Consider the following 26,732-nt stretch of genomic DNA (forward strand, 5'->3'; position numbering starts at 1 on the left):
CAACTCTGGTCCCATTAACACTATTCCTTAATGAACTAAGCTAAGCTAATAACAATATACCTCGCATTTGTACAAGGCTTTAAAGTTTACGAAGTGCTTTCTCCAGAATAGGAAAGTAGGCTGTTCAAGTATTATTTCCCTCGTTTTATAAATGAGGGAACAAGGCACTGAAGGGACTTTCCCAGAAACACAGAGCTAGTACATGGTGAAGCTGGAATTTGAATGGCTGTGTCTTAAATGCAAATCCAAGTCTAGGGCTCTTTCCAAGACACCCCACACTGCCTCTCAATGAACTGATTGATAAGCTTAGCTGTTGATTTGAAGATGAAACAAATGGGCTCTGGAGGCAGGAAGGACATTGTCTATGGGTACATTTAGGGTATACTGTCTAGGTCAGAGGTTCTTAACTTAGGCTCCATTAACTTTAAGAAACCTTTATAACGACTTCAATATAATTGGTTTTCTCTGTAATTCTGTGTTTTATTTTATGTGTTTAAAAACATTATCCTGAGAAGTGATTCCCTAGGCTTTACAAGAGCACTAAAGGGGTCCATGAAGCAAAAAAAAATGTTATGGGCCCTGCCTAGGTTTTTGGGTCCAATCCTCTTCTCTTCCTTGCCAATACACAAACCTAAACTGTAGAGCTTCTTTCACTTAATCAGTTTCTAACTTCCATCTCCGACCTTCTCTGAACCAGGGAGAGGCATTTAGAAACCTCCCTTTCCCACCTGCCACTCCTTGTTCCTAATTTCCTATGACAAACACAGGGTCCACAGCCGTTCAGATTGAGGGGGAAGAAGGAGGAGAATTCCCTCCTCTCCCACAGGCACCTCCCACCACCCATGATGTACAGGGCCTTTCAAATATTTATCCTGATTTCATTTCTGAAAGGGAAATAAAGAGTGAAAGAGAGTGAGAGAGAAGGGGAAAAAAAATCTGAGATTCTCATTTGAAAGTTAATTAGTCTAATTAGTTCTAATTAAGAGCTCCCAACACAATGCAGTTCATAAATGAATTGCCACTATCTCCTTCTCATTTCCTCTGGTTCTCATTTTAGATTTAAAATGGGGAAAAGGGAGAGACGGTGGGGATGCACCAACTAGGGGAATGATTGGGGAGGGGGGCAAGAGAACCTGTCCCAGCTGGAGGCCCAGGTATCCTTGTGGGAAGCAGGAGCAAAAGGGAGCTGCTCATTTCCCAGGGCTGAGCCCACTGAGGTGGAGCCTGGCTGACCAGCACCTCAGGTAGAGGTTTCTTCACAGGCCAGTGATCAGCCTACAAAACTGCCTTCCCTGGGAAAAACAGAAAAAACTTTTAAATCCAACCCCATTAATGCGCCAATCTCATTAAAGTTCCTTCCTGCTTTAGGGCCCTAACTTTTAGTAACTCTGGGCTCTATCCAGGAAACTGCATACCAAGTCGTTCGGTTTCGCTGTTCACTTTTGCATGGGAGGTAGGGGAAAACCATCCAGACCAGGGTCAAAGATTGCTGGCTAGAGGCCAGGGAAAGGCAGGCTAACAACGCACTCCTGCTCTTCCGCTTCTGTTCTTTGAAGAGTTACAAGTGCTAGAGAAATCGAAGGTATATAGGTTATCATCAACCCAAGGCTTAGATCCCCAGCTGGGTGTATCAGGGCTATACTGAGGAATGGGGAAAGGGAAAGAAGGGGAGAGGGAGAATCCTTTCTCATTGGCTTTCCTTTGCAAAATGAGTAGGTGAGGAGAAAAGAGCAGAGGGGAGGACTCAGCTCTGATGATCTTTGAATGTATAACTAGACATGAGGGACTCCCTCTGCCTCCTACATCCTGCCCTTTCCTGGGGAGAGAAAAAGAAAAATTATATACGCCATGCAGACTAGCATGGATTGCCCACACTAGGCAGGGTAGCAGAGGCTGGGTCTTAGCGCGCTTTCTGCCTCTCAATTATTGATGCCCTTGGCCATAACCCCAACAGGAGATCAGTATTAAGGGGCTCCTGCTACCACAAGAGCACCAGAGGTCTGCCCCTGCCCTTGCTGCCTCCTCTTGGTGGACTGCCAGGACCAACATACTATGTCACAAAGGGGAGGGATGCACCCCACTCTTTTGTTGCTGCTGTTGTTGTTTCAGTCATGTCCCAACACTTTGGGACCCCATTTGGGGTTTTTTGGGCAAAGATATTGGAATGCTTTGCCATTTTCTTCTCCAGATAATTTTACAGATGAGGAACGGAAGCAAATGGGGTTAAGTGATTTGCCTAGGGTCACACAGCTAGTGTCTGAGGCCCCTTCCACTCATACTAAAAGCTGTGGGGCAGGATCAAGGGATAGCTCATGGTCTGGGGAAATGGTTTCTCTTCTCCCTGGTGCTCCTCCCTCAAACCTCCTCAGAAAGTCACTCCCTATACTAGTCCAAGCCACCCTAGTAATTGTCACCATAGCCTATTCTTCCCCTTCCTTGCAGTAGATGGTCTTCTGCTAAACTATGACACACCAGCTACCTGGGCAGTGCTTTAGCCCCTTAGGGGCAGTTAATCACATGCATCTAGTATCATTGATTCTACTAGAAGGGCTGCCTGGGTAGGGAGGCTGTGATGGAGGACTGCACACAGGAGATTTAGGAGGAGAAACAGCCCCAGGGATACCCTCCAACTTAGTTCTTCAGACACAAAGAATGCTCTGATGAGGGCGACAGGAACTACTGGAAGGGAAGATTTCTGAACCAAGATCAAAACAATTAAATAGGCTTAGCTCAGAGTCACTAATGAAGGGGATCCAATACCCACCTACAGGTATGTGAAAGGCAGGAGAAGCTTCAGAGAAGGGAGATAGGAAGTATTTGGAAGATCCCAGAGGGAGGAAAGGATTGAGAAAGAGGCAGATGCAGGATGAACATTTCCTAACAGCAAGATAGATATATGAGACTGAGGGAATAGCTCCCCAAGAGACACTCACAAAACCCCTCTACTGGAGATGTTTAATGGAGAGTGTGAGATAGCTTAACCCTTTCATTGCTGGGACCATCTCTTTACTGCAACCCCTAGCCCCTAACACACTGGTACAGGGATAGGAAGCAAAGAGCCCTACTGCTCACTTAGCTCAGTAAGTTATCTTCAATACCTTCACTTGCCAGATACTGGCGTGAAAGGTGTCCCACACCCATCATCTAGTCAGTCAGTCAGCAGCTAGGCATTGCGGGGGTACAAGAATCTGTCCTAGGAATGATAAAAACAGCCAGAAGACCTGCTTCAAGTTCTAACTTCAACATTCTTACTAATCGTTCAACTCTGGGCTCAGTTTCTTCATCTGTAAAAGTGTGATGATAATATTACTCTTAGTACATATCTCAAAGGATTGTTACCAAGATTGAATGAGATAATGTGCTTTATAACTAACTGTCAAGTCCCTGTGGAAATGTGAGCTATTATCAGAGGCAGACAAAACACTGACTTAAAAGCTCTTAAAAGAAATATCAGAACAGCTAACTTTTTATGGCACTTTTCATGTTTTTCCATGGTTGACAAAACACTTTCCTTACAGCAACCCTCTCTGAGGTAAGGTAAGCATTACGACACTCATTTTACAGGTGAGGAAACTGAAGTCCAGATGGCTGACATGCTTTGCAGAAGGTCCTAAAACTAGTAAGTGAAGTTGAGGCTCAAATCCAGATTTCTCACACCTAGACCAGAGCCATTTCCACTATGTCCTCCTGCCTTTAGACTTAATGCTGGTAAAAGGTGTAGGGTGATAGGTTTTCTATATTTTTCATATGTGAGTAGTGACTGCTGAAATCCGAAACAAGCACAAGAAAAGAAGTGATATTCAAATAGTACAAATAGGCTGTAAAGGAAGAGACCAGGAAGAAAGGTGCCTACTTATCACTGGTGTTTCTGGGATGTGATATTCATTTGAAAGTTGTTGAGGCTGGCTGGGCATGCTAGGATTTCTATAAGCCCCCTTTTTTGATGTCTAATTCTCCTAAAGTTTGTGGTCCCTGATCTGTCCCTTAATAGTCCTCAAACAACATCAAGCTTGGTAAGGATGGGAGATATTCAGATCCCTTAAGAAATGGCTTGTTGGGGGCAGCTAGGTGGCACAGTAGATAGAGCTCTGGTCTTAGAGTAAGGAGAACCTGAGTTCAAATCCAGCCTCAGACACTTGAAATTTATTAGCTGTGTGACCCTGGGCAAGTCACTTAACCCTGATTGCCTTGCCAAAAAGCAAAAAAAAAAAATTTTTTAAAAAAAGGAAAAGAAAAGAAAATGGCCTGTTTGAGTCCTCTTGCATAAGAGGACTCCCCTCCTTTTCTCCTCTCTTGCTCCCACCACAGTCTTGCACTTACATACTCTGTCTTCTCACACTTCTAAACATGTAATTCAAACACAGCTAAAGTCAAAAGTTATGCCCTTCCAGAGAAAAGGGCTTGAGGTGACTGGATATGGCAGCCCTCAATTTCCTCTGGATTTCCCCCACCACTGCTTCCCTGGTGACCCTGTGCTCTCCCCTTTCTGAGTCAAAACCCACCTTCAGCTCCTACCCACATATTACCATAATTTCCAGGGAACATATGCTGACTTGTCGAGAAACAGAGGAAAGGTAGGGCACCTGCTTGGGTCCATTAAAAGGGTCATGGGAAAGGTGTGTATCAATTCTGCACTCGATGGAATCATTATTTACTTCAAATGTTAGGCTCAGAGGATGATGAGGAACTGAGGTCATGCCACTGTTAAGTTTTCACATTTTAAGGGGGAGTGGGTAGGTGAGAGGGGAGGGTTTTTGGAAAGAAGAAGGAGGGTCTCTGCCTCCACATTTAAACCCCATTAGCTTCTTTCTCTCTGGCTTTCTCAGGCTTCATCAGACTGGTTGTATGGGGGGGCATCCATGGCCAGAACTGAGAGCTGGAAGCAGGAGGCAGATTGAGAGGGTAGATGAATGAAGGGGCTGTCCATAAACATTTTATTTATAGGAGCAGCAAAGTAGCCGAGCAGATGGTGATAGATTTAGGAGGCACAAACAGCTCAGGACTCTTCAGCCCTTCAGTAAATTACTGCCATGAGAAGGACAACTTATGAAGTGGCTGGTCCATGATCCCTATCCTTATTGTTTTGAGCTGGGCACTCACTGGTGGGGATCAGGGGAGACTGACTCCAACCATTCTCACTGTCTTTACCTTGTCTGGGTTGGAATGGGGGTGGAGAGGAGAAAAACTGGCTACATCAGGGACTTGGTCTACTTCCCCTTCCTACCCATGGTTGGGGTGGGGCCAACAGTGCGAGAGTGTGTGTATGTGTGTGTGTTTGTGTGTGTTTTGGGGGGGGTGGTAAGAATAGTGGATGCTGGGATGGTTTAGGGAAGATGTTACACCTAGTTCCTGAAACAGGGTCCAAAGAGAATGTGACCCTACCCCAGCCCTTCTCTGTACCCTATGTCTACGTCCCACTGTTGTGGTTGTTCTTGAGAAACAAAACAGCTTAAAGTAGAACACTCTTTTGTCTCCTCTTCCTCCCAAAAGCAAATCTTTTGTCCTTAGAAGTAAGGGGCAGTGGTGGTACTTTCTTAATGCTGGGCTTACATAGCACTAAAGCGGGTCCAGGAAAGGTATATCAATCAAGCTTCTAACATACCTTCAGTTACATGCTGGACAATTGTGCAGAGGGACAAGCAGGACAGCCACCACCACACAGTCACACAGAACAAAGCACACATGCCTTTTGGATTATTGGAACACTCTTTGTACTTCTGGCCTTCTGCTTGGTCTCACTAGTGAGTCTGCACATGCTACAATCACATGGAGATGGAGTCTCTTGTACCTAATGCTGTTTATAAACAATCTTACCTCCTGATACAAACCTACAGATGAAATTCCAAGATTGTGCTACCAACACACAAATATTACCACTATTCACCTCTCTAAAGGAAGAGACACAGTGGGAGGTGAGCCCACTTAGCCCTGTGTACATGCATGTGAACATGTTTGCATACACAGCAATTCCTGCTGTGCTCCAGTGTATGTATATGCAGAATGGGCACCTCGCCCATTGCCCAGCACCCAGTAGAGGAAACAGATGCTGCATGGTGCTGTGAAAACACTGTGATCTTGTCAGCTTAGGTTGTCATTTTCTACTTGGGTGATGTGAGCAGCAAAGGCTGAGTCTCCACAATCATCACAGAGCAGTACCACCCTCCTCCACTCCATCAGGCAGAGGGCAAAAAGACAGGCCAACAGATGCTTAAGAATGCAGAGGAACAAGAAAGAAGATGCAGAGGTGATGGACTCAAGATGCAGAATGAGGCACATATTTTGGTCATTGGTCAATGTGGGAGTTTGTTTTCCTTGAGAGCATATTTGTTATGAGGATTTTGGCTTTTTTTTTCAGGGGAGAGAAAAGAAATATTGTTTAACTGAAAAAATTAAAGTAGCCACTATTTCTTTTTTTAGCCCCAAAGATGCTTTGGTACAGAGTCCTTGGCCAATTGACCCCTTCTGTAATTCTAGGTTTGTGATATGAGAGAAACAGCAACAGATTTAGCCTTAGAGATCCTGGGTTCAAATCTCAGCTCTGCTACTTACTTGCCATATAACCTTGAATAAGTCACTTAAAATTCCTGGGCCTTAAAAGCAGTTAAGCTACATAAATCTCTAAGCTCCCTTCAGAAGTAAATCCCATGTACCTTTAGTTTAACGAGTAAGAAAAAAAGGTGGGAGTGTGAGAATGGTGAAAGATGATGCTCACATGAGAAAATGTTAGTGGGTGAGGAGGTGACACTGTAAATAAATAGTACTGTGATTATGAATATGGAGAGAAAAGAGAGGACAAGGAAGGAAAGAAAGTAGACAGGAAGGAAATAAGTAGTTATTAGGTATCTATTATGTGTTAGGCACAGTGCTAAGCACTATTTGATCTTAATTACAACCCTGGGAGGTAGATTCTATTATTATCCCTATTTTACAGATGATGAAATTGAGGCAAACAGAGGTTAAGTGATTTTCCCAAGGTCCCACAACTTGTAAGATTCTGAGGTTGTATTTGAACTCTGGTTTTTCTAACTCTAGGACTAGAGCTCTTTCCACAATGTCACCTAGCTTACACCTTCACGCCAGACTTCAGCAGCAAAAGGAGAGTCAGATAAGATATTACAGAGCATTGAGGCCTGAGGTAAGCCCTGGCTGATAATTTGATTGGGGGTGGTAGTGGTGATGGAGGTTAACTAACCAAGGAAGGTGAAAAGAAAAGGGGGACGAAGAATGAAACAATAATGATGGATAAAATCAGCACTGCTTACAAGTACTCTGGGAAGGAACCACAGATAGAGGTCCAGGAAGGTCTAGCTTGTTGTAATACAATAGTTTGGTCCTGGGCAACCCACTGGCTGGGAAACAATGACTGAGATGGATGTCCCTGTCTCTACAAGAAAGCTCTGTAAATGAAGCATAGGTACAATTTACCAGCCCACACAATTCTTTTTTTAAACCAGCCACAAATGAAATCAGCATTCTTTTGCTCTTGCCTGGGATGAATCATTGTTCCTCTTGGGCAGACCAACAAGAGGTCCCCAGCCAAGCTTCTCCATCACTGAAGCACATGGGCTACTCTCCACTTGGCTACTGTATTTCTTTTTCAATTGGGTCTCTTGGGCCACGTTCCTGGGTTTGGGCTACTAGACTCCCCATTCACTAGGCTCGTGAAAGCTTCTTTCTTCAAGAAGCCTCCTTGGATTGCTCAAAAGAATGGTACAGTTTCTCTAGCTCCAGCCAATTTGGAAATAAGGAAAAGTAAGGTAGTCTTCAACATCCCCACTTTCTTCTCCAAAATGACTCTTAAGTTCAATCAGCATTCATTAAGTATCTACTGTGTGCCTTGCACTGTTCTAGGCTTTGGTTTGAAGATGGAATGAACAGACTTGAGTTTGTGACACTCCTATTTCCAAAGGAAAATACAAAATCTATTAAGACATAGGTTTTGCTGTCATGGAAGTTACAAACCCAGGTAGCCATAAAGCATAATCATAGCTTAAAAGGTTGCCAGCAAAATGCCATATAAGGACTTAAAGGCAAGGTTATTTCTAACTCTAGGCATCAAGGAAGGAAGGCTTCAAGGAGAGAGTAGTATTTGAGTTAGTATTTAAAGGATCATTCAAGAGATGGAAGGGAGAGAGAAAAATTCCATATGGCAGTATCATCATCATCATCATCATCATCATGGAGATGACATGGTATAGTAGAAAAGAGCACTGAAGATTCAGAGGAACTGAGTTTAAATCCCACTTCTGAGGCCTACTACCTCTGTGACCATAAACAAAATCATTAAACCTCCCTTGGCCTTAGTTCCTCACCTATAGAAGGAGAGGCTTGGACCAGATGGTCTTTAGCTCACTTTTAACACTGGATCCTATGATGACAGTGGAAAAAGCACTGATTTGAGACTCAAAAGTACAGAGTGAGGCCTGGCTACGTGAATTTGGGCAAGTCACTTCAGCGACTCTCTTTTCCTTAGTTTGAGGTGTATGCTGGAACCATTTCTAACAGATTTGTGAGAGCCAATTATTAAATTTTCAGTGTAAGCATTTATGCCTCAGAAATTGGCAATCTACAAATCTGGGCTTGATTTATTATTTTGTTGATTTTTTGGACTTTAAAAAAGTGTTAATAATGCAGATTAAATTTGAAAGTATGTATGCATACATTTATTCCCCCTAGAGAGCCTGGTTGTTAAATATTCACCAGGACATTCTTGTATTGCACTATAAAGATGTCTTGAGCTCAGCAAGAACACAGCAGAAGGCTTAGGGAATGAAGTCATCACCAGCCTGGAGATCTGGTGACTGCAGGATGATAATGATAATAATAATAATAATACTTGGCATTTTTATAGTGCTTTAAGATTTACAAAATGCTTTACATCCATTATCTCACTTGAGCTTCACAACATCCCACCTTAGTCGTTTCATTCATAAAACCGAGACGATAGTTCTTAAATTATCTACTTCATAGGATTGTTTTATAAACCTTAAATATCTTAAGAAATATGAATCATCACCATTGTAATCACTGGGATGGCATAGTATAGTGGAAAGAGAGCTTAATTTAGAGTCAGGTAAATGAGGTTCATATCCCAGCTCTGATATTTTTTATCTATATAACTATAGGTACTTCATCGGAATCTCAGTTTCCTTCATCTGCAAGATGGAAATATAAATATCCATGGTCCCTATATGGAAAGTCAGCATAGTGTTGTGCAGGGACAAGTGGCCTTGGAGTTAGAAAGTGTTTACAGTTTAAGTACAACCTGTGTTGTTGTTTGGTCATTTCAGTTGTGTCTGATTCTTCCTGACCCCATTTGGGTTCTCTGCCAAGACACCAGCATGGTTTGCCATTTCCTTCTCCAATTCATTTGACAGATAAGCAACTGAGTCAGAGTTAAATGACTTGCCCAAGGTCACATAGCTAGTAAGTGTCTGAGGCCAGATTTGAACTCATGAAGATGTCTTCTTGATTCTAAGCCTAGTGCTCTATCCACTGTGCCAATCTAGCTGCACAACCCTGAGTAAATCACTTACTCCTCAGAGTTCCCAGGAAATTCCCTTAAGTTATGGGGAAGATGGTCTGTGCTGGTAAAGAGAGTTTCTTCAGTGGGAGTTCCTAACACCCCAGAAATCATCCAGACATTACCCCAAAGCACCAACTCCATTATTTTTGATGTAAGGACTATATGAACCAATGTACATAAAACACTTTGCAATCTTCAAAGCACTACTTCAATGCTGGTTGTTGTTACCCTCCCACTGAATATAAATTCCTTGAGGGAGCTTCACTTGTTTGTTTTGATTTTATATCCCTAGGACCAAGTATAGTGCCCTTGAATGGAGCAGGCATTAAACAAATGCTTATTGAAATGAATCAAATGCCTTACATTTTTAATGTTCATACTTTGACTGTAATAATCTGACCATCAATGTTACTGGTCTGCTCATCTGTTCATATGTAATTGTAAGAACGGTTTAGAACACAGATTTTTAACACAAAGTTTGAAAATTTGTTTTTTAAATACTATTTTAAAAACCATATTTTGGGGGGGAGCTAGGTGGCACAGTGGATAGAGCACCAGCCCTGGATTCAGGAAGACCTGAGTTCAAATCTGGCCTCAGACACATAACACTTACTACCTAGGTGACCCTGGGCAAGTCACTTAACCCCATTGCCTAGCCCCCTTTCCCCCCCCCCAAAAAAAAGAAGAAAACCATATATTAATATCATTGGTTTCCTTTGTAATCCTATTTGTTTTATTTTTATAAATTTAAAAACATTACTCTGAGAAGGGGTTCATAGGTTTTGCCAGTCTGCCAAAGATGTCCATGGCAGAAAAAAAAACTGAGAACCCCTAATCTAGAAGAAAAGCAATCCATGGGACTTTGGAAATATACAAGGTTAGGAGGAGAAATGGAGAGAGAAAGGGAGAAGTATAGACTTTAATTGGAGTTATAATAAATTCTCAGAATAGCATAGTCTAAGTAGGCTACGCTTACTTAGCCTATAGACAACATACTATAGAGCGTGCTGTATATAGTAATGATATGCACGCTTCTTTGGTCCAGAGTTCCCCAGACTAATTTGGTCATTGGACACATTTAAGCTTGAAATATACTGACAGAACCTATAAATGCCAGTCCCCAAAGCTGAAGGGCATGGATATTTTCAAGCAAAATATAAAGGATACATATCTATGTGTCAGATATAGTAAGAAGAGGGACAGTGGTATGAGTGACACAGGCTGAGAGGAGGTATGTATGTGTAGATCTCACAGAAGATACTAGGGGAGATGGTAGTGTGTATCTCAGATGTGTTACAAGGCTGGGAACAACAGTAAATGGATGCTTGCATGTGCATGTCACTAATTACTTGGGGTGATTATGTGTGTGAGACAAGGAATGGAGACACTGGGAGAAGAAACACCTGAAGGATTAGGAGAAAGAGAAATAGTATGAAGGTAGATGACAATGTTTATGTATGTTTGTGGTGGGGAAAGAGGAGGTGGGGCTGCTGTGTGGATTATTCACACCTCAGCTTTCCAAATTAGAATACTGGCAGTAGATGGAAACTTTTTATACATGAGAAAGTGGAAGCCCAGAGAAGCTGAGTGCTCAAGGTCACACATGAAATTTCAGTTCAATACATATTTTTTATAGATAGCTAGATGGTGCTATGGATAGAGTTCAGAAGACCTGAGTTCATGTCTAGCCTCAAGCACTTATTAGCTGTTGATCTTGGGTAAGTCACTTAATCTCTGCATGCCTCAGTTTCCTCATCTGTGGGAACAATAATAGCATCTACCTACCAGGGTTGTTGGGAGGATAACATAAGATGATGTTTTATAAAGCACTTAGCAAAATTTAAATTGCTATAATACTAGGTACCATTATTATTATTAAGTATGTGCTAGGTGCTGAGAATATAAAGACAGATACAAACTAGCTTGTGCCTTCAAGAAGCTCATTCTTTTTTAAGGGATTGCAACTCGTAGCAAAATTGTTGTTGTTACTGTTCAGTTGTGTCTGACTCTTTGTGACCCCATGGACCATATTATGCCAATACTATCTTTGGGGTTTTCTTGGCGAGATACTGGAATGATTTGCCATTTCTTTCGCTGGTGGATTAAGGCAAACAATGGTTTGCCCAGGGTCATGCAGCTAGTGTCTGAGGCTGAATTTGAATTCAGGTCTTCCAGGCCTAGTACTTTATCCACTGAGCCATACAGCTGCCTCCTATATAAATATAAACATATATATGCTTAAGTATATAAATATTTAATTTAAGTATTTAATATTCCTATAAATATAAAACATACAAAGTAATTCCAAAAGTGAAAGAGAATTGGTACCTAATAATAAGACCAGAAAAGGTCTTATGTCAGAAATGGCACCTGAATCATGCTTTGAAAGAAGCTGGGCATTCATTCTAAAAAGGTGGATGAAGGTGAAGAGGGAGTGCATTCCAGGCATGGTGGACCTTCTGTGCAAAGGCATGGAATGCAGCTCAAGTTGGTGAAAGTCATAACTAGAACCTTGGTTTTCTGAACTCCCAGTCAGGTACTTTTCGCACTCTATCATGTGATGTAATGAGCATAAATAACAAAAGTTGCCTGGGTTGGAGAACATCTGACCATTTGTCACTCTCCTTCTGCTTCAGCCGGCGCCGGCTCTTGGTGACAACCCTGGGTTGTTACAGGGTTGTTATTAAGCCACAAAGACAGTGGCAGGTAGACAGAGAGACAAAAGCAGGTTTAGTTCAAGGTCTTAAAGGCTGTTTAGAGGAAAAAGAGAAATAAAGTGTAAAACAATGTTGGGTCTGGACTAGATATGAGAGACCCACCAACAAAAAGGGAGGAAACCTTGCTCTTGATCATTTTATCTCAGCAGTGATAGGACCTGAATTTTCCCAGGCATATTTGCCTGGTAGCCTGTGGGACAACCTGCCCTTTCTAGACAGTGATTATAGAACAATAGGACCCTATCACCCCTGAGAACTCTTTCTAATGACTTTGTTTGTCATCCTAGTGTTCCGTCATCCCGTATCATACCCCTTGAGGGCAGGGACCATGTCATTTTTCATTTCTGTATAGGGCAGTTATATGTGGCACAGTGGATAGAGTACCAAGCTTGGAGTCAGGAAGACACCTTTTCCCTAGTTTAAAGCTGGCTTTAAGCACTTATTTACTGAGTGACCCTGGTCAGTCACTTAACCGTGTTTGCCTCAGTTTCCTCATCTCTAAGATGAGCTGGAGAAGAAAATGGCAAACCACTCCAGTACCTTTGCCCAGAAAACCCCAAATGGGGTCATGAAGAGTCAAACATGACTAAAAAAACCACAACTGAACAACAACCTAGAACAATACTGTGCACATATTAAGCACTTAATATATATGTGTGGAATGTGATTGGATGTTCAACATACTGCATCAGATGCTGGGGAGAGAAAGAGGTATGACAGTCCCTGTCCTCAAAGAGTTTACAATATAGTTTGGGAGGCAACATTGCCACTCAGCCCTTTCCTTATGTTAAGTCAGATATTGGGTTGAACCAGACAAAATAAGCAAATCCTAAGTGGGAAGCATCACTGGGCTTCTTGGATGGGCCAGGCCTAGCTAAATTCAGCCAATGAGTCAAATATGACCTAGTGCAAATTCAGGAAGTTCAAATTCCCCCCCCCCCCCCCCCCGCCCCAGAAGCAGTGTCAGTAGCACATACCTCTAGCAGCTGATTGGTCATCTGAACACCCATCAGCTTTTCTGACACAGCCTCTGGATTCTTCTCCCAGACTGTGTCTCTTTCCAACTCTTGCCTCACTCCCTTTAATAGGTTATTGGTGCCAAGGATCACATTTCAGCTGGGTTGGTTACACAAAAGGCCTGGAGTAAATCCTGCTGATCTTGTGTAAACCCAATTTGTAATATATGCGCAGTCCCTGAGAGGACCAAATAACCATTTGGGTGATTAGGCTGGTGGGGATCAGGTAGCTGGGCTAGAGGGGACTCTGCAGAGCTGGCAAGTTCAGAAATTGACTGGGTGGGTCTAGACACTGGGCTTGAGAGAGAGAGATGCACAGAAAGACAGACACGCAGAGTAGGGGGAGGGGAGAGACAGACAGACAGAGACAGAGAGAGATACAGAGATAGATACAAGGAAAGGCAGAGAAAAAGATAAAAAGAGAGGGAGAATAAGAGACAGAGGAAGAGACAGAAAAACATAAAGAGATAGAGGGAGAAAAACAGAGAGAGAAAAACAGGAAGATGGAGGGAGAAAGAGAAATAGGAAAAAACAGATAGAGCGAGAGAGAAAAAGAGTAAGACAGAAGACAGTGAGGCAGAAGAGAAAGTGTGACAGGAAGAACGAAACAGAGAAGAGTGAGAGAGTGAGAAAGAGGGAAAGACAGACAAAGGGAGACAGACATTCAGAGAGAGGAAGGAAGAGATGGAAGAAGAGACAGGAAGAAGGGAAGAGAAAGAAATGAGGCCTAAGCTAGAATGGACCTTAGCATTTTACAGGTGAGAGAATTGAGGTGATATCTAAAGGAATGATAAGCATTCAATGAAGCAAGTTAACTAATAAGAAAAGCCCAGAAGAAGAATACAATATGGAAAGGAATATGAAGAAAACATGAAGTATTACATAGAGCCAGCGGAGAAATGGGAGGAGGAGAGGAGATAGAAGAGAAAAAGAGAAAAGATATAAGAAAGGGGAGAAAAAGAGGGGAAGGAAAGAGATTAAGAAAAGAGAAAGCTACCAGAAAACAAAGCAGACAAAGAAGAAACAATAGAGAAGTATACTCCAGGAATTGTAAGAGCTTCCTGGACCTAGATTATCTGAGCAGAGGTCTGTCACACGGGGCTATGGTCAGGCATTCTTCAGCTTGTGGCTAGACTGGATTCTTTAGTAAGTTACTCCAGGTGAGGTACAAAACAATCTAAGATGTGGACTCAATGTGAGAAGGAGAGGAATCCTAGCCATGGACCATTTTTGTTCAGTAGTTGTGGGACCTGAATTCTCCCATTTTTCCCATTCTCTTTTGATCAGTTAACAACCAAACTTTCCTGAACCAGCATGGATCTCTTCCACTTGCAAATGTCATAAGTGCTAACCAGTTACTTATATCCTTTGGAGTTTTCTACATTTCCTCTCCCAACCAAACTTTTGCTGGTAGCTGTTACCAATGCAGCCCTAGTTTGAGAAAGATGAAGAAGCTGTGTTCAGAAGTCTCTGCCTAACTGCAGTGAAGATGCTAAAACTTGGAACCCACTGTGGGTAAATTTCTAGAACTAGGAGTAATAGCCCTGGCAATATTGGGCTATCTCTTCTCCTCTTTGAAAACATCATTCTTTTTGACGGATCCTAAGAATGTTTTAAGCCTAAGGGTCTTCACAATAGATATTGCTCAGAAAAATATTTTGATTATAATCCTGGTCATTTGTTTCTCCCAAGGGCAGACAGATGTTTTGAAAATTGCTTTAAGACTCAGTATGCTTGCCCCACTGGTCTGGCTCTAAAGTGGGCACCCCACTGTGCCAGGGTGAAGCATAAAGTCAGGTAGTCATAGCAGTCACATCTCCGCAGTGTTAATTCTTCTCTGTCCAAAGCAACCTTTGAGGCAATCGAAGGGGCTGTGTGATTACCTGAAAGGATTGTTGTGAAACTTTCTGCTCTCCCCTCCACTTTGCCCTGCTACTACTAGTCCACAGGATAGGGAAAGTGGCTGAAAGGATTCCTTACCTAAGTAATTCCAGCCAGGAACTTGGACCTCAACAGACTAGGATAAACCCTCCTCTCAATGGCTTTACTTGGCAGCATCTACCTATCCCAAAGCCTTATCTAAAAAAGGTTTCATTTACATTTTTAAGAAAAGGCCTCTTCTTTTTGGATGCTCAGATAGCTAGGTACTCTATTTGACTTTCTGAAGAGGATGAAAGTCTGAGATGACCGAGTAAGGATTTGACCCTATGATTCTAGGGAGCCCAGAGCCTTCTGATTTGAAGCTTAGACTATTCAGCCATAACCTAAAGTGTCAAAAAGATGCTGGTATCTCTAATAGAACAGGTGCCAAATGTGACAAATGTGCAGGCTTAGCTATTACACACCTGATACATGGAGCTCCTGAATGAATAGACTTATCACCATGGTAGATATATGTGCCCACACATGTGGCATGTGCATGTGAGTATGCGTATGTGTGTGTGTGTGTTTTGTGTGTGTGTGTGTGTCTGTGAGAGAGACAGAGAGAGAGAGATAGAGATAGAGAGAGAGAGAGAGAGAGAGAGAGAGAGAGAGAGAGAGAGAGTGTGTGTGTATACTTTAAATCGGAGCCTGCCTATTCACACAAAGAAGATGAGAGCCCCTATTCACATGTGGAAATCTCTAGAGTTGCACATAGACTCTGCTTGTTTATACAAAAACATCACCCCGGGGAAAATTCAGCTGCAAGAATCCCCCTGATCACAAAACAGATAATAGTATTCCATTTAGAGTTGGAAAAGACCTTAGATGCCATCTAGTCCAACCCCTCATTTTATGGATGATGAAGCTGAGGCCTAGGAAAATTAGGTGATTTGCCCAAGATCACACAGTCAGTAAGCAGATAAGCCAAGTTTTAAACCCAGGTGCCCCGACTCCCAAATCCAGTGCTCCTACTGACCCAAGCTGCTTATACTGAGTTTGAATGTGAATGATTCCAACATTTCTCTCTGCCTCTCCTACTTGGGTCTAGTAGGTGATTTTCTCTCCTCTCTCTCATATAGAAACTCCTATGGCTTATGCAGGTTGAGTCTCTTTATGCTAAGTACTATTCAAACCCTGCTAAATATACACTGTGTTGTACATGGCCTGGTCAAAGGCACTGCTCAGATAAACCTCGACTCACTGAAAAACAGAAGAGTTGTTCCCCCAACACATAAAGAGCAGCATTCCAAGAAGACCATGTTCACTTTCCACCATAGGAACTTCTGAAACATAGCAAGAGAAGGAAGTATCTTGGGCAGGGTGGGGTGGGGGATGGGGAGGGAAGTCACCAGTAGATATGAGGAATAAAGGCATGCTTTATATCTTCCTTCTTCATCTTTGTGTTTTCTAGACTCAGCTCATGAAGGCTATAAGAAGTCTTTTCTGATTCTCCCCACCTCCATTTGTTAGTGTCCCTCTCGCTTCAAATCATTATCTATCTAGGTGGTATGGTGGATCAAGTGCAAAAAGAAGTGAGTTCAAATCTGTACTAACCGTGTGACCCAAGGCACGTCATTAATCTCTGCCTGAAAGTAAGTGTTTCTCTGCCTGAGTTTTCCCCTCTGTAAAATGTGGATAATAGTAATACCTACCCCCCAAGGTGCTATGAGGATAAAATGAGACAATATTTGTAAAGTACGCTGCGAACTTTAAAGAATTACATAAAGCACCAGCTATTATTATATTATCTGAGTACATGTTGTATGAAAAAAGTTCATGTGGAATGAAAGCTCCTTGAGGACAGGAACTATTTTGTTTTGTCTTTGTCTCTTCAGGATAGAGTACAGTGCCTTGTACACAGTAGGTGATCAATGGATGTTGATTGGATTGGAAGAATTAAATACATAAAAACTCTCAATCTAATTTTGTTTTCTTTTGGTGATGGTCCAGAATGCAGCTGAGGTAGGAATAAAGTTAACTGTTTATCTTCTAAAATACTGTATTTATAGAGAAGAATTCGGTGTGAGAAGTGATATGCTTGCATAAAAGTATTGTTATAAGATGGCTATGTCAACAAGACTGCCCAATGGCCAACTTGGCTTCTCTAACCTGAGAAATCCCAGCCAAATACCCTTCTTTAATCTACCTACTTGCTCCAACACAAGCCAGCCCTTGAAAAATGATGTGTTTCTGAAAATGGCATAAAGTTGCCATTTCGATATCAGTTGCTTTCCACCCTTGGGAATGATAAAATGTTAGTTTTAGGGGTAGGAGTGGGTCCAGGGTAGGGGGAGTGTAGGGTGAGCTGTCACATAGAAAGCATGCTACAAAAAGTAGTCGTGGGGTTCCTTTATGAGGTCTAGGTGTGGTAGGCATCAATTTGGGGGAACAAGTGTAAATGCCCCAAAGTACACGGAGAGTTTAATGAACAGTGCTGAGTTTGCTACAGTAATTACTCCTTTTATAAATTCCTGTGATTAGCAGCTATGATGCCTTGGAACAAAAGGAGAACAGTGATTAATGAGAATAGAATTTCCTAATGAATTCTCAAAATAGTGCTTGGAAATCCCAGTCCCTTTTTCTAAGACTCCTTGCTCCATTCCCTCAGGAAAATTTACTGTTACTAAAAACCTCCAAGAAGCAACTGCCGATAACAGATCTAAAGAATCTGTTAGGTTTACTGAAAATGCTGGTAATTAAAGATGATACTGTCTCGTTTTATTTTTAAGCACTACATGATATTTAAATTAACCTTTTACTACACAGATACAATTTTAAAAAAACACAACAGAACTCATGACTATGATACTATTCATTAAGCACCAGAATGCTGTATAGATTTAGGTCATGATACATTTGGTAAAAATGCTTAATTGTAGGGTGGCTTCACCTAAATATGTGTTAGTGTCATGGCCTGGACCCTAAGCAGAGCCATAATGGGGCTTTTCCCCAGTATGCTAATGAAGAGGCCAATTAAAGTTAAATAGAAATGATATAGTTAAGTATGTGGTTATCAAGGATAGTTAAAATAGAGAGCTATTAGATGGTGGGCTAAGCTCCTTCTCACACTACCAAAGCTTATACCTGGTAGTCTTCCCATCTGTCATGATGACAACCTTCCCCCACCCTAATCAACTGAGGACACAATTTATACTTCTTGCCCTGGCACAAAAATGTCTAGTTATAGCTCTGATGCCCAAGGACAGTCTGGCTCCAGTGAGTCTCAGAGAGGGAAGGGAAAAGGCCTTCTCAGGAAGGCCCAAGTTGCTCAAATTTCCAACAATGTAACTGTGTCTTTCAGTTGTGAATTATTCTACAAATCTATTATTTTCCCACACAATTACTAATTTTTGTACGTGCGTACAGGCACAATACTTACGATACTTCATTTTCACCTTTAAAGATTCCCCCTCCTAGGTAACTGAGGTGCCTATAAAATTCTCTTGATATAATGTTATGGCTTAATAAATTAATTACAGTGACAAAAATTCCTTTTCATTAGTTTTCCTGCAATTCTCTATAATTTGCCTTCAAAGGCAACCTGTACTCTGAATCACATAAAATAACTCTTTGCAAATGTTAGTAGTTTTCAGGAAGAAAAGCCCATTCTTTTATGATGCATTGTGATGAAAGAAGAGTGTAGAACCTTTAGGGCCCATATTCTAAAGTCTCCTACCTTTCCCACTGAAGAACTTCAGAATGGGGGAGGCAGCTTCACATAGGAGAATAATGATCTTGGGCTAAGCATGGTGGCTGCCCTAAGTACCTGACTGGTTTGCAGAGAGCAAAAACTATCCTGAAATGGGGGATTCTGGCAGTTGGGCCATGGTAAAGCAAAGACAGATACTGTCAGGGAGCTGACGTGAGTGAGGTACAAGATACACGCAGCTGCCTTTGATGAGCTATTCACAAATGACAGAGCCCACATTGCAGCTGTATTTTCTCTGGCATTTGGTTAATCAAAGTTTTGCAGACAGCTTCATTTGTGGCTGTCCCATGCAATGTTAGTATGAGGAAAAATATCAGCACCAACATCAGGAGAGGGGCAGGGAAGGGGTGGACAGACACAAAAAAGATGTTCAATTAATTATGGAACACTTTTCTATCTGAGAGGACCTAGTCCAGTTCCCAGCAGGTTTGGGGTCCAGAGAAGAGCAGCATATGCTCCTTCTCAGAACAGGAAAAGGTTAATGAGTTTTTAATGTAATGGAGAAAACAGAGTCCTGTTGGTTGAGGCTTTTCACCCCCAGGTTGAAAAAAATACCTAGTCTAAAAACCTTTGCCTATTCTGCTGCTGCATTTTAATGCACCACAAACTATGTTTCTGTCTTGCTTGAATTCACATCTTTCACTCTGCTCAATTGTGCTGTTTAGATTTAATATACAGCCTACATAAGAAACAAACATTCTCACTCATGCACAAGTTTATGTAAAGAGCCTCCATCCAACCACCTACACCATAGATCTTACAGTAAAGAAAGCTCTCATTTTAAGGAGGAATGGCTAGGTGAGAAATGATTGCCTCCTCTTAATTTTTAGGTGCTTTCTACAAAGAATGACTACAAGCTTAGCACTTTGACACAGCCTAAAGATAGGCAGAAGGAGATTGTGTTTTAGGAAGAACAGCTGTGGGGTTTGCCAATACACTAAGATTCGAAAAAGAGGTGAGGAATTGCACCTTCCTCCTCCATCTATTCAAAGATGGGGAACTATGGCATGGAATGTTATTTATGCTATCAAACACGGTTGTGTCATAGATCAGGGATTTGGAGCTTGGAAGTCCAATCTTCCCATTTTATAGATGATAAAGTTGGGACTCACAAAGGTGAAACGACTTGGTAGTATCAAAGGTGGGATTGCTGGTTCCAAATTCAGCAATCTTTCCATTGCACCATGGTGCCTTTCTGTATCAGCTGGTTTCATTTAACTGTTTTTCTTTGTTTCAAGGGAAAGCTCATGGTAGGGAGTTTGTGGAACGGATTATACAGAAAATGACTGTAAAAATAAAAGGCATCATAAAAACAAACAGCAACAACAAAAAAGTAATAATTACATTGTACTGATTAATAGAATAGGGAATGGACCTGTGGCTCCCTTAATTGAGGGCACTCCTTCTACCAGTGTTGAATTGGTGCCTTCTCCACAATATAATAATCTTAGAGAGTTGTTTAGGCACTGAGAGTGATTTAACCAGGGTCACACAGCCAGTTTGAAAACAACTTTCTATCCACTACATCACAATACCTCTCTGTACCAATTAATGAAAATGGGGAACAACTTGGAAAACCCTGAATACTGAAGAAAGCATTTTTCTCATAAATACATGTATACTTCAGTAGCATAAAAGAGTCACTTTTGACCCCCTGACCCATGGCATGGGGTGGTTCCTTCTGCAGGTAGCTGCAGAAGGAAGAAGAAAGCATGGATGGAGCAGAACTTCTGTTTTGATTTGCACTCGTTGATCTGGATGGTGAACCAGTAGATCAGTGTGCTTTTCCCCATTCCTCATGACCCTTCAGAAAACAGTGAACCAGATATCATGTCCAGGATTTGAAAAAGAAATCAAGGATTGAAAAGGTTGGCTTCCTTATCATAGGACCCACTATGGGAAATTATGAGTCCACAGAATATCTTCATTTATGTTCTAAGGGCTACAGAAAAACTTGTCCTAGAATTCTTCCCACTTTTGTTCACTGCAGGAAGGGGGTTGGGGGAGATTTCTTGTAATGATCTCAGAAGCTGTGGTGAAAGATGGGTAGGCACCTTCAGTATACACAGTGAGATGCCCAGTGTTGGACAGAAGTAACAGGTGATGTTTATCTTTCTGATCTATCCACAGCAACTCTGTGCTAGTGTGTGGAAAGCCACTCAAGGAAAGATAACTTATACATACCCTGATCCCCAATGCCAGAATCAGGAATAGTGGATTTAAATAGAGACTGACTCATGTACCTTCTCTTTCATCCCATTTCCACTAAAAGGAAGGTCCTCATAGCCGGTCTCTCATTAATTTCTCTTGGTGCATATCATTTGTCAAATTCAAATCTGTATCACACCTGGATGTGTGTGTGTGTGTGTGTGTGTGTGTGTGTGTGTTTGGAGGTAGTCTAGGGGCACAGTCATCTCCTGGCCATAGCAAGGATGAGCTCTATGTTTACCTTGCCCCACTGCCCCTCCCTGCATGACATATCGTGGTTTCCTCTTCTGTAGTTGTGTTGGTAAAGAAAAGGCACATGCAAGTAAGAGGATGAGAATAGCAAGTACCAACCACTTCACTTCAAGAAAGAGAAATGACACACACCCTTTTCTTTGCTTTTTCCCATCACATCTGTGAGGAAGACATAATCAACAGACCCAAGAGGGACTGAAACAGGATTTTCAATCCAGACCATCAGAAGGGCAGTGCCAAGCCTTCAGTTCCAATCTAGGATGCACTTTTTACCCCTTTTTGTCTCAGTAGTTAACTGGGGTCCCTGATCCAGCTACAGGATATTCTTGTCTCTGGGAAGGTGAATGCGCAAGGGTAGCAATCTGGGTTGACAGGAAGGTATGGTGGCCTGGCCCCTTCTTTCTCCCTCTAAACCTTTTAAATCACTGCCCTTACCTAGATTCCCTACTCAGGGTTTCCTCCAAAGCCCCTCTGCAGGCCCATCCAGCAACCATCCATTGTGGCGGACAGGGATGACAAGTAAAAGGCCAAAGGAGGACAGGGTTGGGGTAGTGGAAACCTTCAGGGCCAGGGTGGCGGGGTAGGTAGGGAAAGGGAGCGGCCTTTGGACGGCTGGAATATCCGCAGCAACTCTGTGCCGGGGATGTGGGGAAAGCCACTCGAGGAAAGATAACTTACACATACCCCCGATCCCCACTGCCGGAGTTGGGTCCAAAATTGGATCCCAGGGTCACACAATTGCCTCTATGCTGGAAGAAGGGAGGGAACAGCCTGAACTGCCTCGTAGAGCGGCCCAGAGTGGGCAGGAAAGGGGTGTGGGGGGGTAAAGGGGGCTCCAGAAACCTTCCGACCCACTCATGGTCTTCGGGGAGACTCCTTCCCTCCTCCCCAAGTTACCAAATAATTTTAGAGGACAGATCCGCATCTCCCTAGCCTGAGCTCCCTCCAGACACCGCAGTTTGCAAAGACTCTCGCCCCCGCGCCATTCCCTGCCCCTCAACTCACACCCCAGGCTGGGCTCCTGATCCCTGCGGGGTCTTCTCTCACACCCCTACTACCAGGGTTACAGAGCCAGTGCCAGCACGGTGCTTTCTGCGATCTGCTCTCCGAGATCCGCCCCCTCCAAGCCTCCACCGGCGCCGCGATCTCCGCTGCAGCAAAGCTTGGGGCTCCCCCACATACGCCTCTCTTTCCCTCCTCTCCACCCCCACACTCCCCGGGACTCGTAGACAAGCAGGCAGAGGTGCCCAGGGAGGGTCAGAGACTCCCCCGACCCCAGTCTCTTGGCAGCTCGGAAAGAAGTTCCCAACACTGTCCCATCCCCCCTGCCTTACCTCTCCCCCCTTCCCCCACCCCCCTTTCTGCGGCCCGGATCCAGCATAGTCTTAAAAGTTACAATGAAGTAAGACGCCAAACTCAGTCCCCTCCCCCAACCCGACCCTCCTCCTCTTCGACCACTGTGCCCAGGAGATGACCTCGACCCGACTGGAAGGCGAGGAAGGGGCTCGGCAAACCAGGACGTCGCCGCAGCGCCCACTCTGGCCCGGCTTGGCCTGGCCCGACCCGGCCCGGCTCTCGGTTCTCCAAGTGCGGAGGAGAGAGAGCTGAGTGGAGCTGGGAAGGAGTGGGGGGGGCGGCTGGGGGAGACACCATCCTCAACCCGCACCAAGGAAAGGGGAAGAAGGAACCAAGCTGCCGGCGAATAAAAGGTTAAGTCCAGCGGTCTGGGCAGGCTGCTCAGATCTCAGTTACCCCCACCCCCCCCAAAGCACGTGCGAGTCCGGGGGCCAGGAGCGGGGCTGGCTAGCTTACCTGTTGGAGGTAGAGGAAGGCAGGAGGGCAGGGCACTGAATGCGGGAGCATGCTGCCGGAGTTGGACAGCAGGAGGCAGCCCGAGTTCGCCATGGAGCACAGCATGGGGCAGCAGATGGGCGCCCGGCTCCGAGGAGGCAGTTCGGGGCTCCTCTCGCACCCTCTGCTCTGTCCCTCTGGGTGTGCGAGCGAGCTAGAGTGTTTCCCTGGCTCCCTCTCTTTCTCTCTCCTCCTCCTCTTCCTCCTCTCCGGGCCCTCCCCTCCCCCTCCTGGCGCTGTTTAAGGGGGAGGCATCAAAGCAGCGCTCCTCTGCCCGGTTCTCCCCCAGCCAGGGCGGGGAATGATGGAGAGCGAGAGGGAGATGGAGAGGGAAGACGAGAGGGAGAGGGCGAAGGAGGGGAGATATAGACACAGACAAGGAGAGACACAGACGGGGAGAGACAGACACACACGGAGAGACACACACGGAGAGAGCAAAAGAGAAAATGAATATCACTTTGGAGCCATCAGAGGCCGGTAGGCAAAGAGTGCGAGAGTGTGTGCGCGGCGCGCGTGTCTGTGTAAGGCAAGCGGTGGGAGGGGGAGTCCCTGGCGTACTCCAACATCAAACAGAGCCCCGTATAAAAGGAAGAGAATCCAGAATGACAGCACAACAGCTGATCCCACACTTAACCCTTTGCCTGCCGGAGTTCTTTTGCAGCCAGTTCTCACACCCTCCCTTCCCAGTCTCCTCCCTGCTCTCCCTCCGATTTTCCCGGAGGAACCCCAGCTGCTTCTGGATTTAAAAAATTTTGATATTTAAAAATTTCTCTTGGTTCTGGCGCTGGGGGAGAGCATTCACATCACGGGAAGGCACTATACTGGCTTTGCAGTAGGAAGGTGATTCTCCCTGGGTGCTCAGAAAGCAACTATCTTAAGGGAAACCAGCTCAGTGACAGGGAGTTTCAGTGATGTAATGAGGGCACCTACGCAAAGGCTTCCTCACAATAAGGAGCTTTCTCTAGGCTATTCAGGGCTGGGAAATCCAACCAAACCTGGCTGAGCTTCCCTGGCCTCCCTTTATCTTGAGTTCTAATCTCTGGGAGAGTACAGGGTAGGCCATGCATACGTGTGAGCATACTACCTAATAACCACCTTGCCTCAACTCCTTAGATGCACTCAGTCTGGACAAGCATGTAAATTTGGCAGCATTCCAGTTCACCTTCACCTGAACACATCAGAAAGGTGTGCACACAAACAGCCACTCTAGTACACACATCTCGTGGAGTAGCACCTGGCAAACACACGAACATCTACGCCTGCACTTCCTGTCTTGTACCAACATATGTAAAGTAACGTATATTTACCTGTGCAGTTTCATATCAAGCAGCAAAGCACAAAACCAGGCACATGCCACACCAGCTGGGTACCTGTTTCTCCATTCCCACCTGCCCACTCAAAGACATAGACTTATAACAACACAAAGGGAGAACAGCTGACCTTCCTTGAACTTGGCAGTTTAAAGGTGACTATCCTCTTAATCCCATGTTGGAAGGCAGACAAACTATGACTAGAGAGGATGACTTTCTAAAACCAAGTGTAAATTCATGCCTATATTGAGCAAGTCAGGGTCTAAACAATTTAGATACCAATTTTTGATGGTCCCCTTCCGTACAGCAGTGTATCTTAATCCTCATTTAGCTGGTAATCTAAGTGCTTCCCAGGAACCACCCCCCCCATTCAAAATCCAAGCTCAACAGTAATGTTTTTGGGTCTCAGTTTACTGTAAAATCAGAGGGTGGAACTAGATGATCTTTTGCTCTTATGTAGGCAGTAAATGATGGAATGCAGACTAAAATCTGGCTGTTCCATCTCTTGGTATAGTGTTTTTTTTCCTGATGATGACTTTTATTTTATTAGGACCAGGGACATACATAGTTTGTATACTTTTACAAAGTTTGACCTTACAAAAGGGGCCTCATATGTCTCATTGTTTCCAGAAACACCCAACACTGAAATGACTGTTTGGATGATAGTACAATTATGAGTTGGAAGATATCTCATATGAGTCTCTTGTCATTGTATTTTCTGGCCTGTGGCACCAGAAGGCTTTTCTGAATTCCATACTGCCTACCCACAGCTCCGTTATTGCCCTCATGGTTTTTGTTCTTGCCCTACAGTGGCCAAGTGGTCTCCCTCTTCTCCTTTAACAAAAAATCAATAAAATCTTATAACTGAAAAAGACTTTAGAGAAAATCTAATACTCTTATTCTTTAAATCCCATGTCTATCAAGAAGACTTTCGTAATAATCATGGAATGTTGTGTAAACACCTACCTTATTGTAACAGCTCACAGGTATCAATTCAATTAATAAAAGAAATCTGTAGTAGCCTCAAAGCCAGGAGGACCTTCATTCAAGTCCAGCCTCTGAAACATGCTGGCTGTGTGACCTTGGACAAGTCATCTGGGTTTGAGAGTGACGTGGGATACAACATGTGCACAGATAACATATAATGTGAGGCAGACTGTGATGGAGGCAAAAGAGAGATCCAGATAGAATGCTCTAGGAAAGTTTGAGGAAGAAAAGAATACTTTCAATCAAGATAACTGAAGAAGGCTTTATAAAGAAAGTAGCAAAAACATAAAATGACATTCAGGAAAAGTTAAGTACAGCATCTGTCATTAGAGTTTCTGCAAGATACAGGCTGTGTCTCCTCTGGGGTTCCATAAATTACTCAAAACAAATGAAGCCTAGGGAAGTTCCCAAGATGCTAAGTAGCACAGACCTCTGTGTATATTGCTGTCTGAAGGAAAGGCAACATCAGATAGGTAAGAATAGGAAACAGGTCGTAAGGTGCAGGGTGCTGTAAGCCCTGGCTGTTTCTAACTCTATCAATTCAATTCCATTTACATTTACTAAACCTTTAGTATGAGCAAAAGCATTGAGTTAATGTCATAATTATAACATTTAGAGCTGAAAGGGAGCAGAGATCATCTCATCCAACCTCTTGATTTTACAGCAGAGAAAACTGAGGTCCAAAGAAAAGCAACTTGATCAAGGTTCCACATCCAAGGTTGGAAGATCTTCTGACTCCAAATCCAATGTTCTTCTTGCTACGTGATCTGGAGATAAAAATCTAGATATGACAGAAGAGTCAGTTCTCTAAGACCTTAACATTCTATTGGAAGCAAAGGTGGGATTGGGGAATGGGAAAGTGATTCCTAGAAGAGACTCCAAGATACTTCATTCTGACACAGAAATTCGAATCAGGACACTATTGCTGTCCCCACCAAAAAACCCCCAAAAAAACAAACATTGAAGGCAAAAGGATTATCTTTCTCTTCCGACAGCTGGTGGTAGGAGTAGGGGAGATTGAAGGGTGGTCCGAGGAGGCAAATGCAATAGTGGGATAAGGTTCTCCAAATCCCACTATGGAAATACTCTTGGGAATCCTTAATAAGTTTTTACTGGTGCCTCCAAAGAGGTTGAGAAACCTCTTTCCTCCCCAGAGGGTGCCTTCATGAGCCAGAGTGGGTGACACTGGAGTCACGAGTGGGGGAAGTCAATATGTCTGGTATCTGCTACTGG

The 26,732-nt window shown here is 43.5% G+C and overlaps 1 protein-coding gene across 20 annotated transcripts in view; it reads right to left on the minus strand.

Moving 5' to 3' along the window:
- Positions 1 to 26,732, minus strand: part of RBFOX3 (RNA binding fox-1 homolog 3) — a 1,090,709-nt gene that overhangs the window by 167,087 nt on the left and 896,890 nt on the right. For 2 of the 20 annotated variants that reach the window (XM_021000828.2, XM_021000830.2), the window contains exon 1: positions 23,164 to 23,774. The exons of 14 other annotated variants lie outside the window; for them this stretch is intronic. In XM_021000828.2, coding sequence (XP_020856487.1) covers positions 23,164 to 23,268 — 105 coding nt within the window. In that variant the 5' untranslated portion in view covers positions 23,269 to 23,774. Of the gene's footprint in view, positions 1 to 23,163; positions 23,790 to 26,732 lie in introns of those variants that run through there. 4 more of the 20 variants (XM_021000839.2, XM_021000827.2, XM_021000838.2 and 1 more) reach the window with 4 other exon arrangements.

The sequence above is a fragment of the Phascolarctos cinereus genome, unplaced genomic scaffold (genome assembly GCF_003287225.1).
Source record: "Phascolarctos cinereus isolate Bilbo 61053 unplaced genomic scaffold, phaCin_HiC Scaffold_5;HRSCAF=322, whole genome shotgun sequence".
Taxonomy (NCBI): domain Eukaryota; kingdom Metazoa; phylum Chordata; class Mammalia; order Diprotodontia; family Phascolarctidae; genus Phascolarctos; species Phascolarctos cinereus.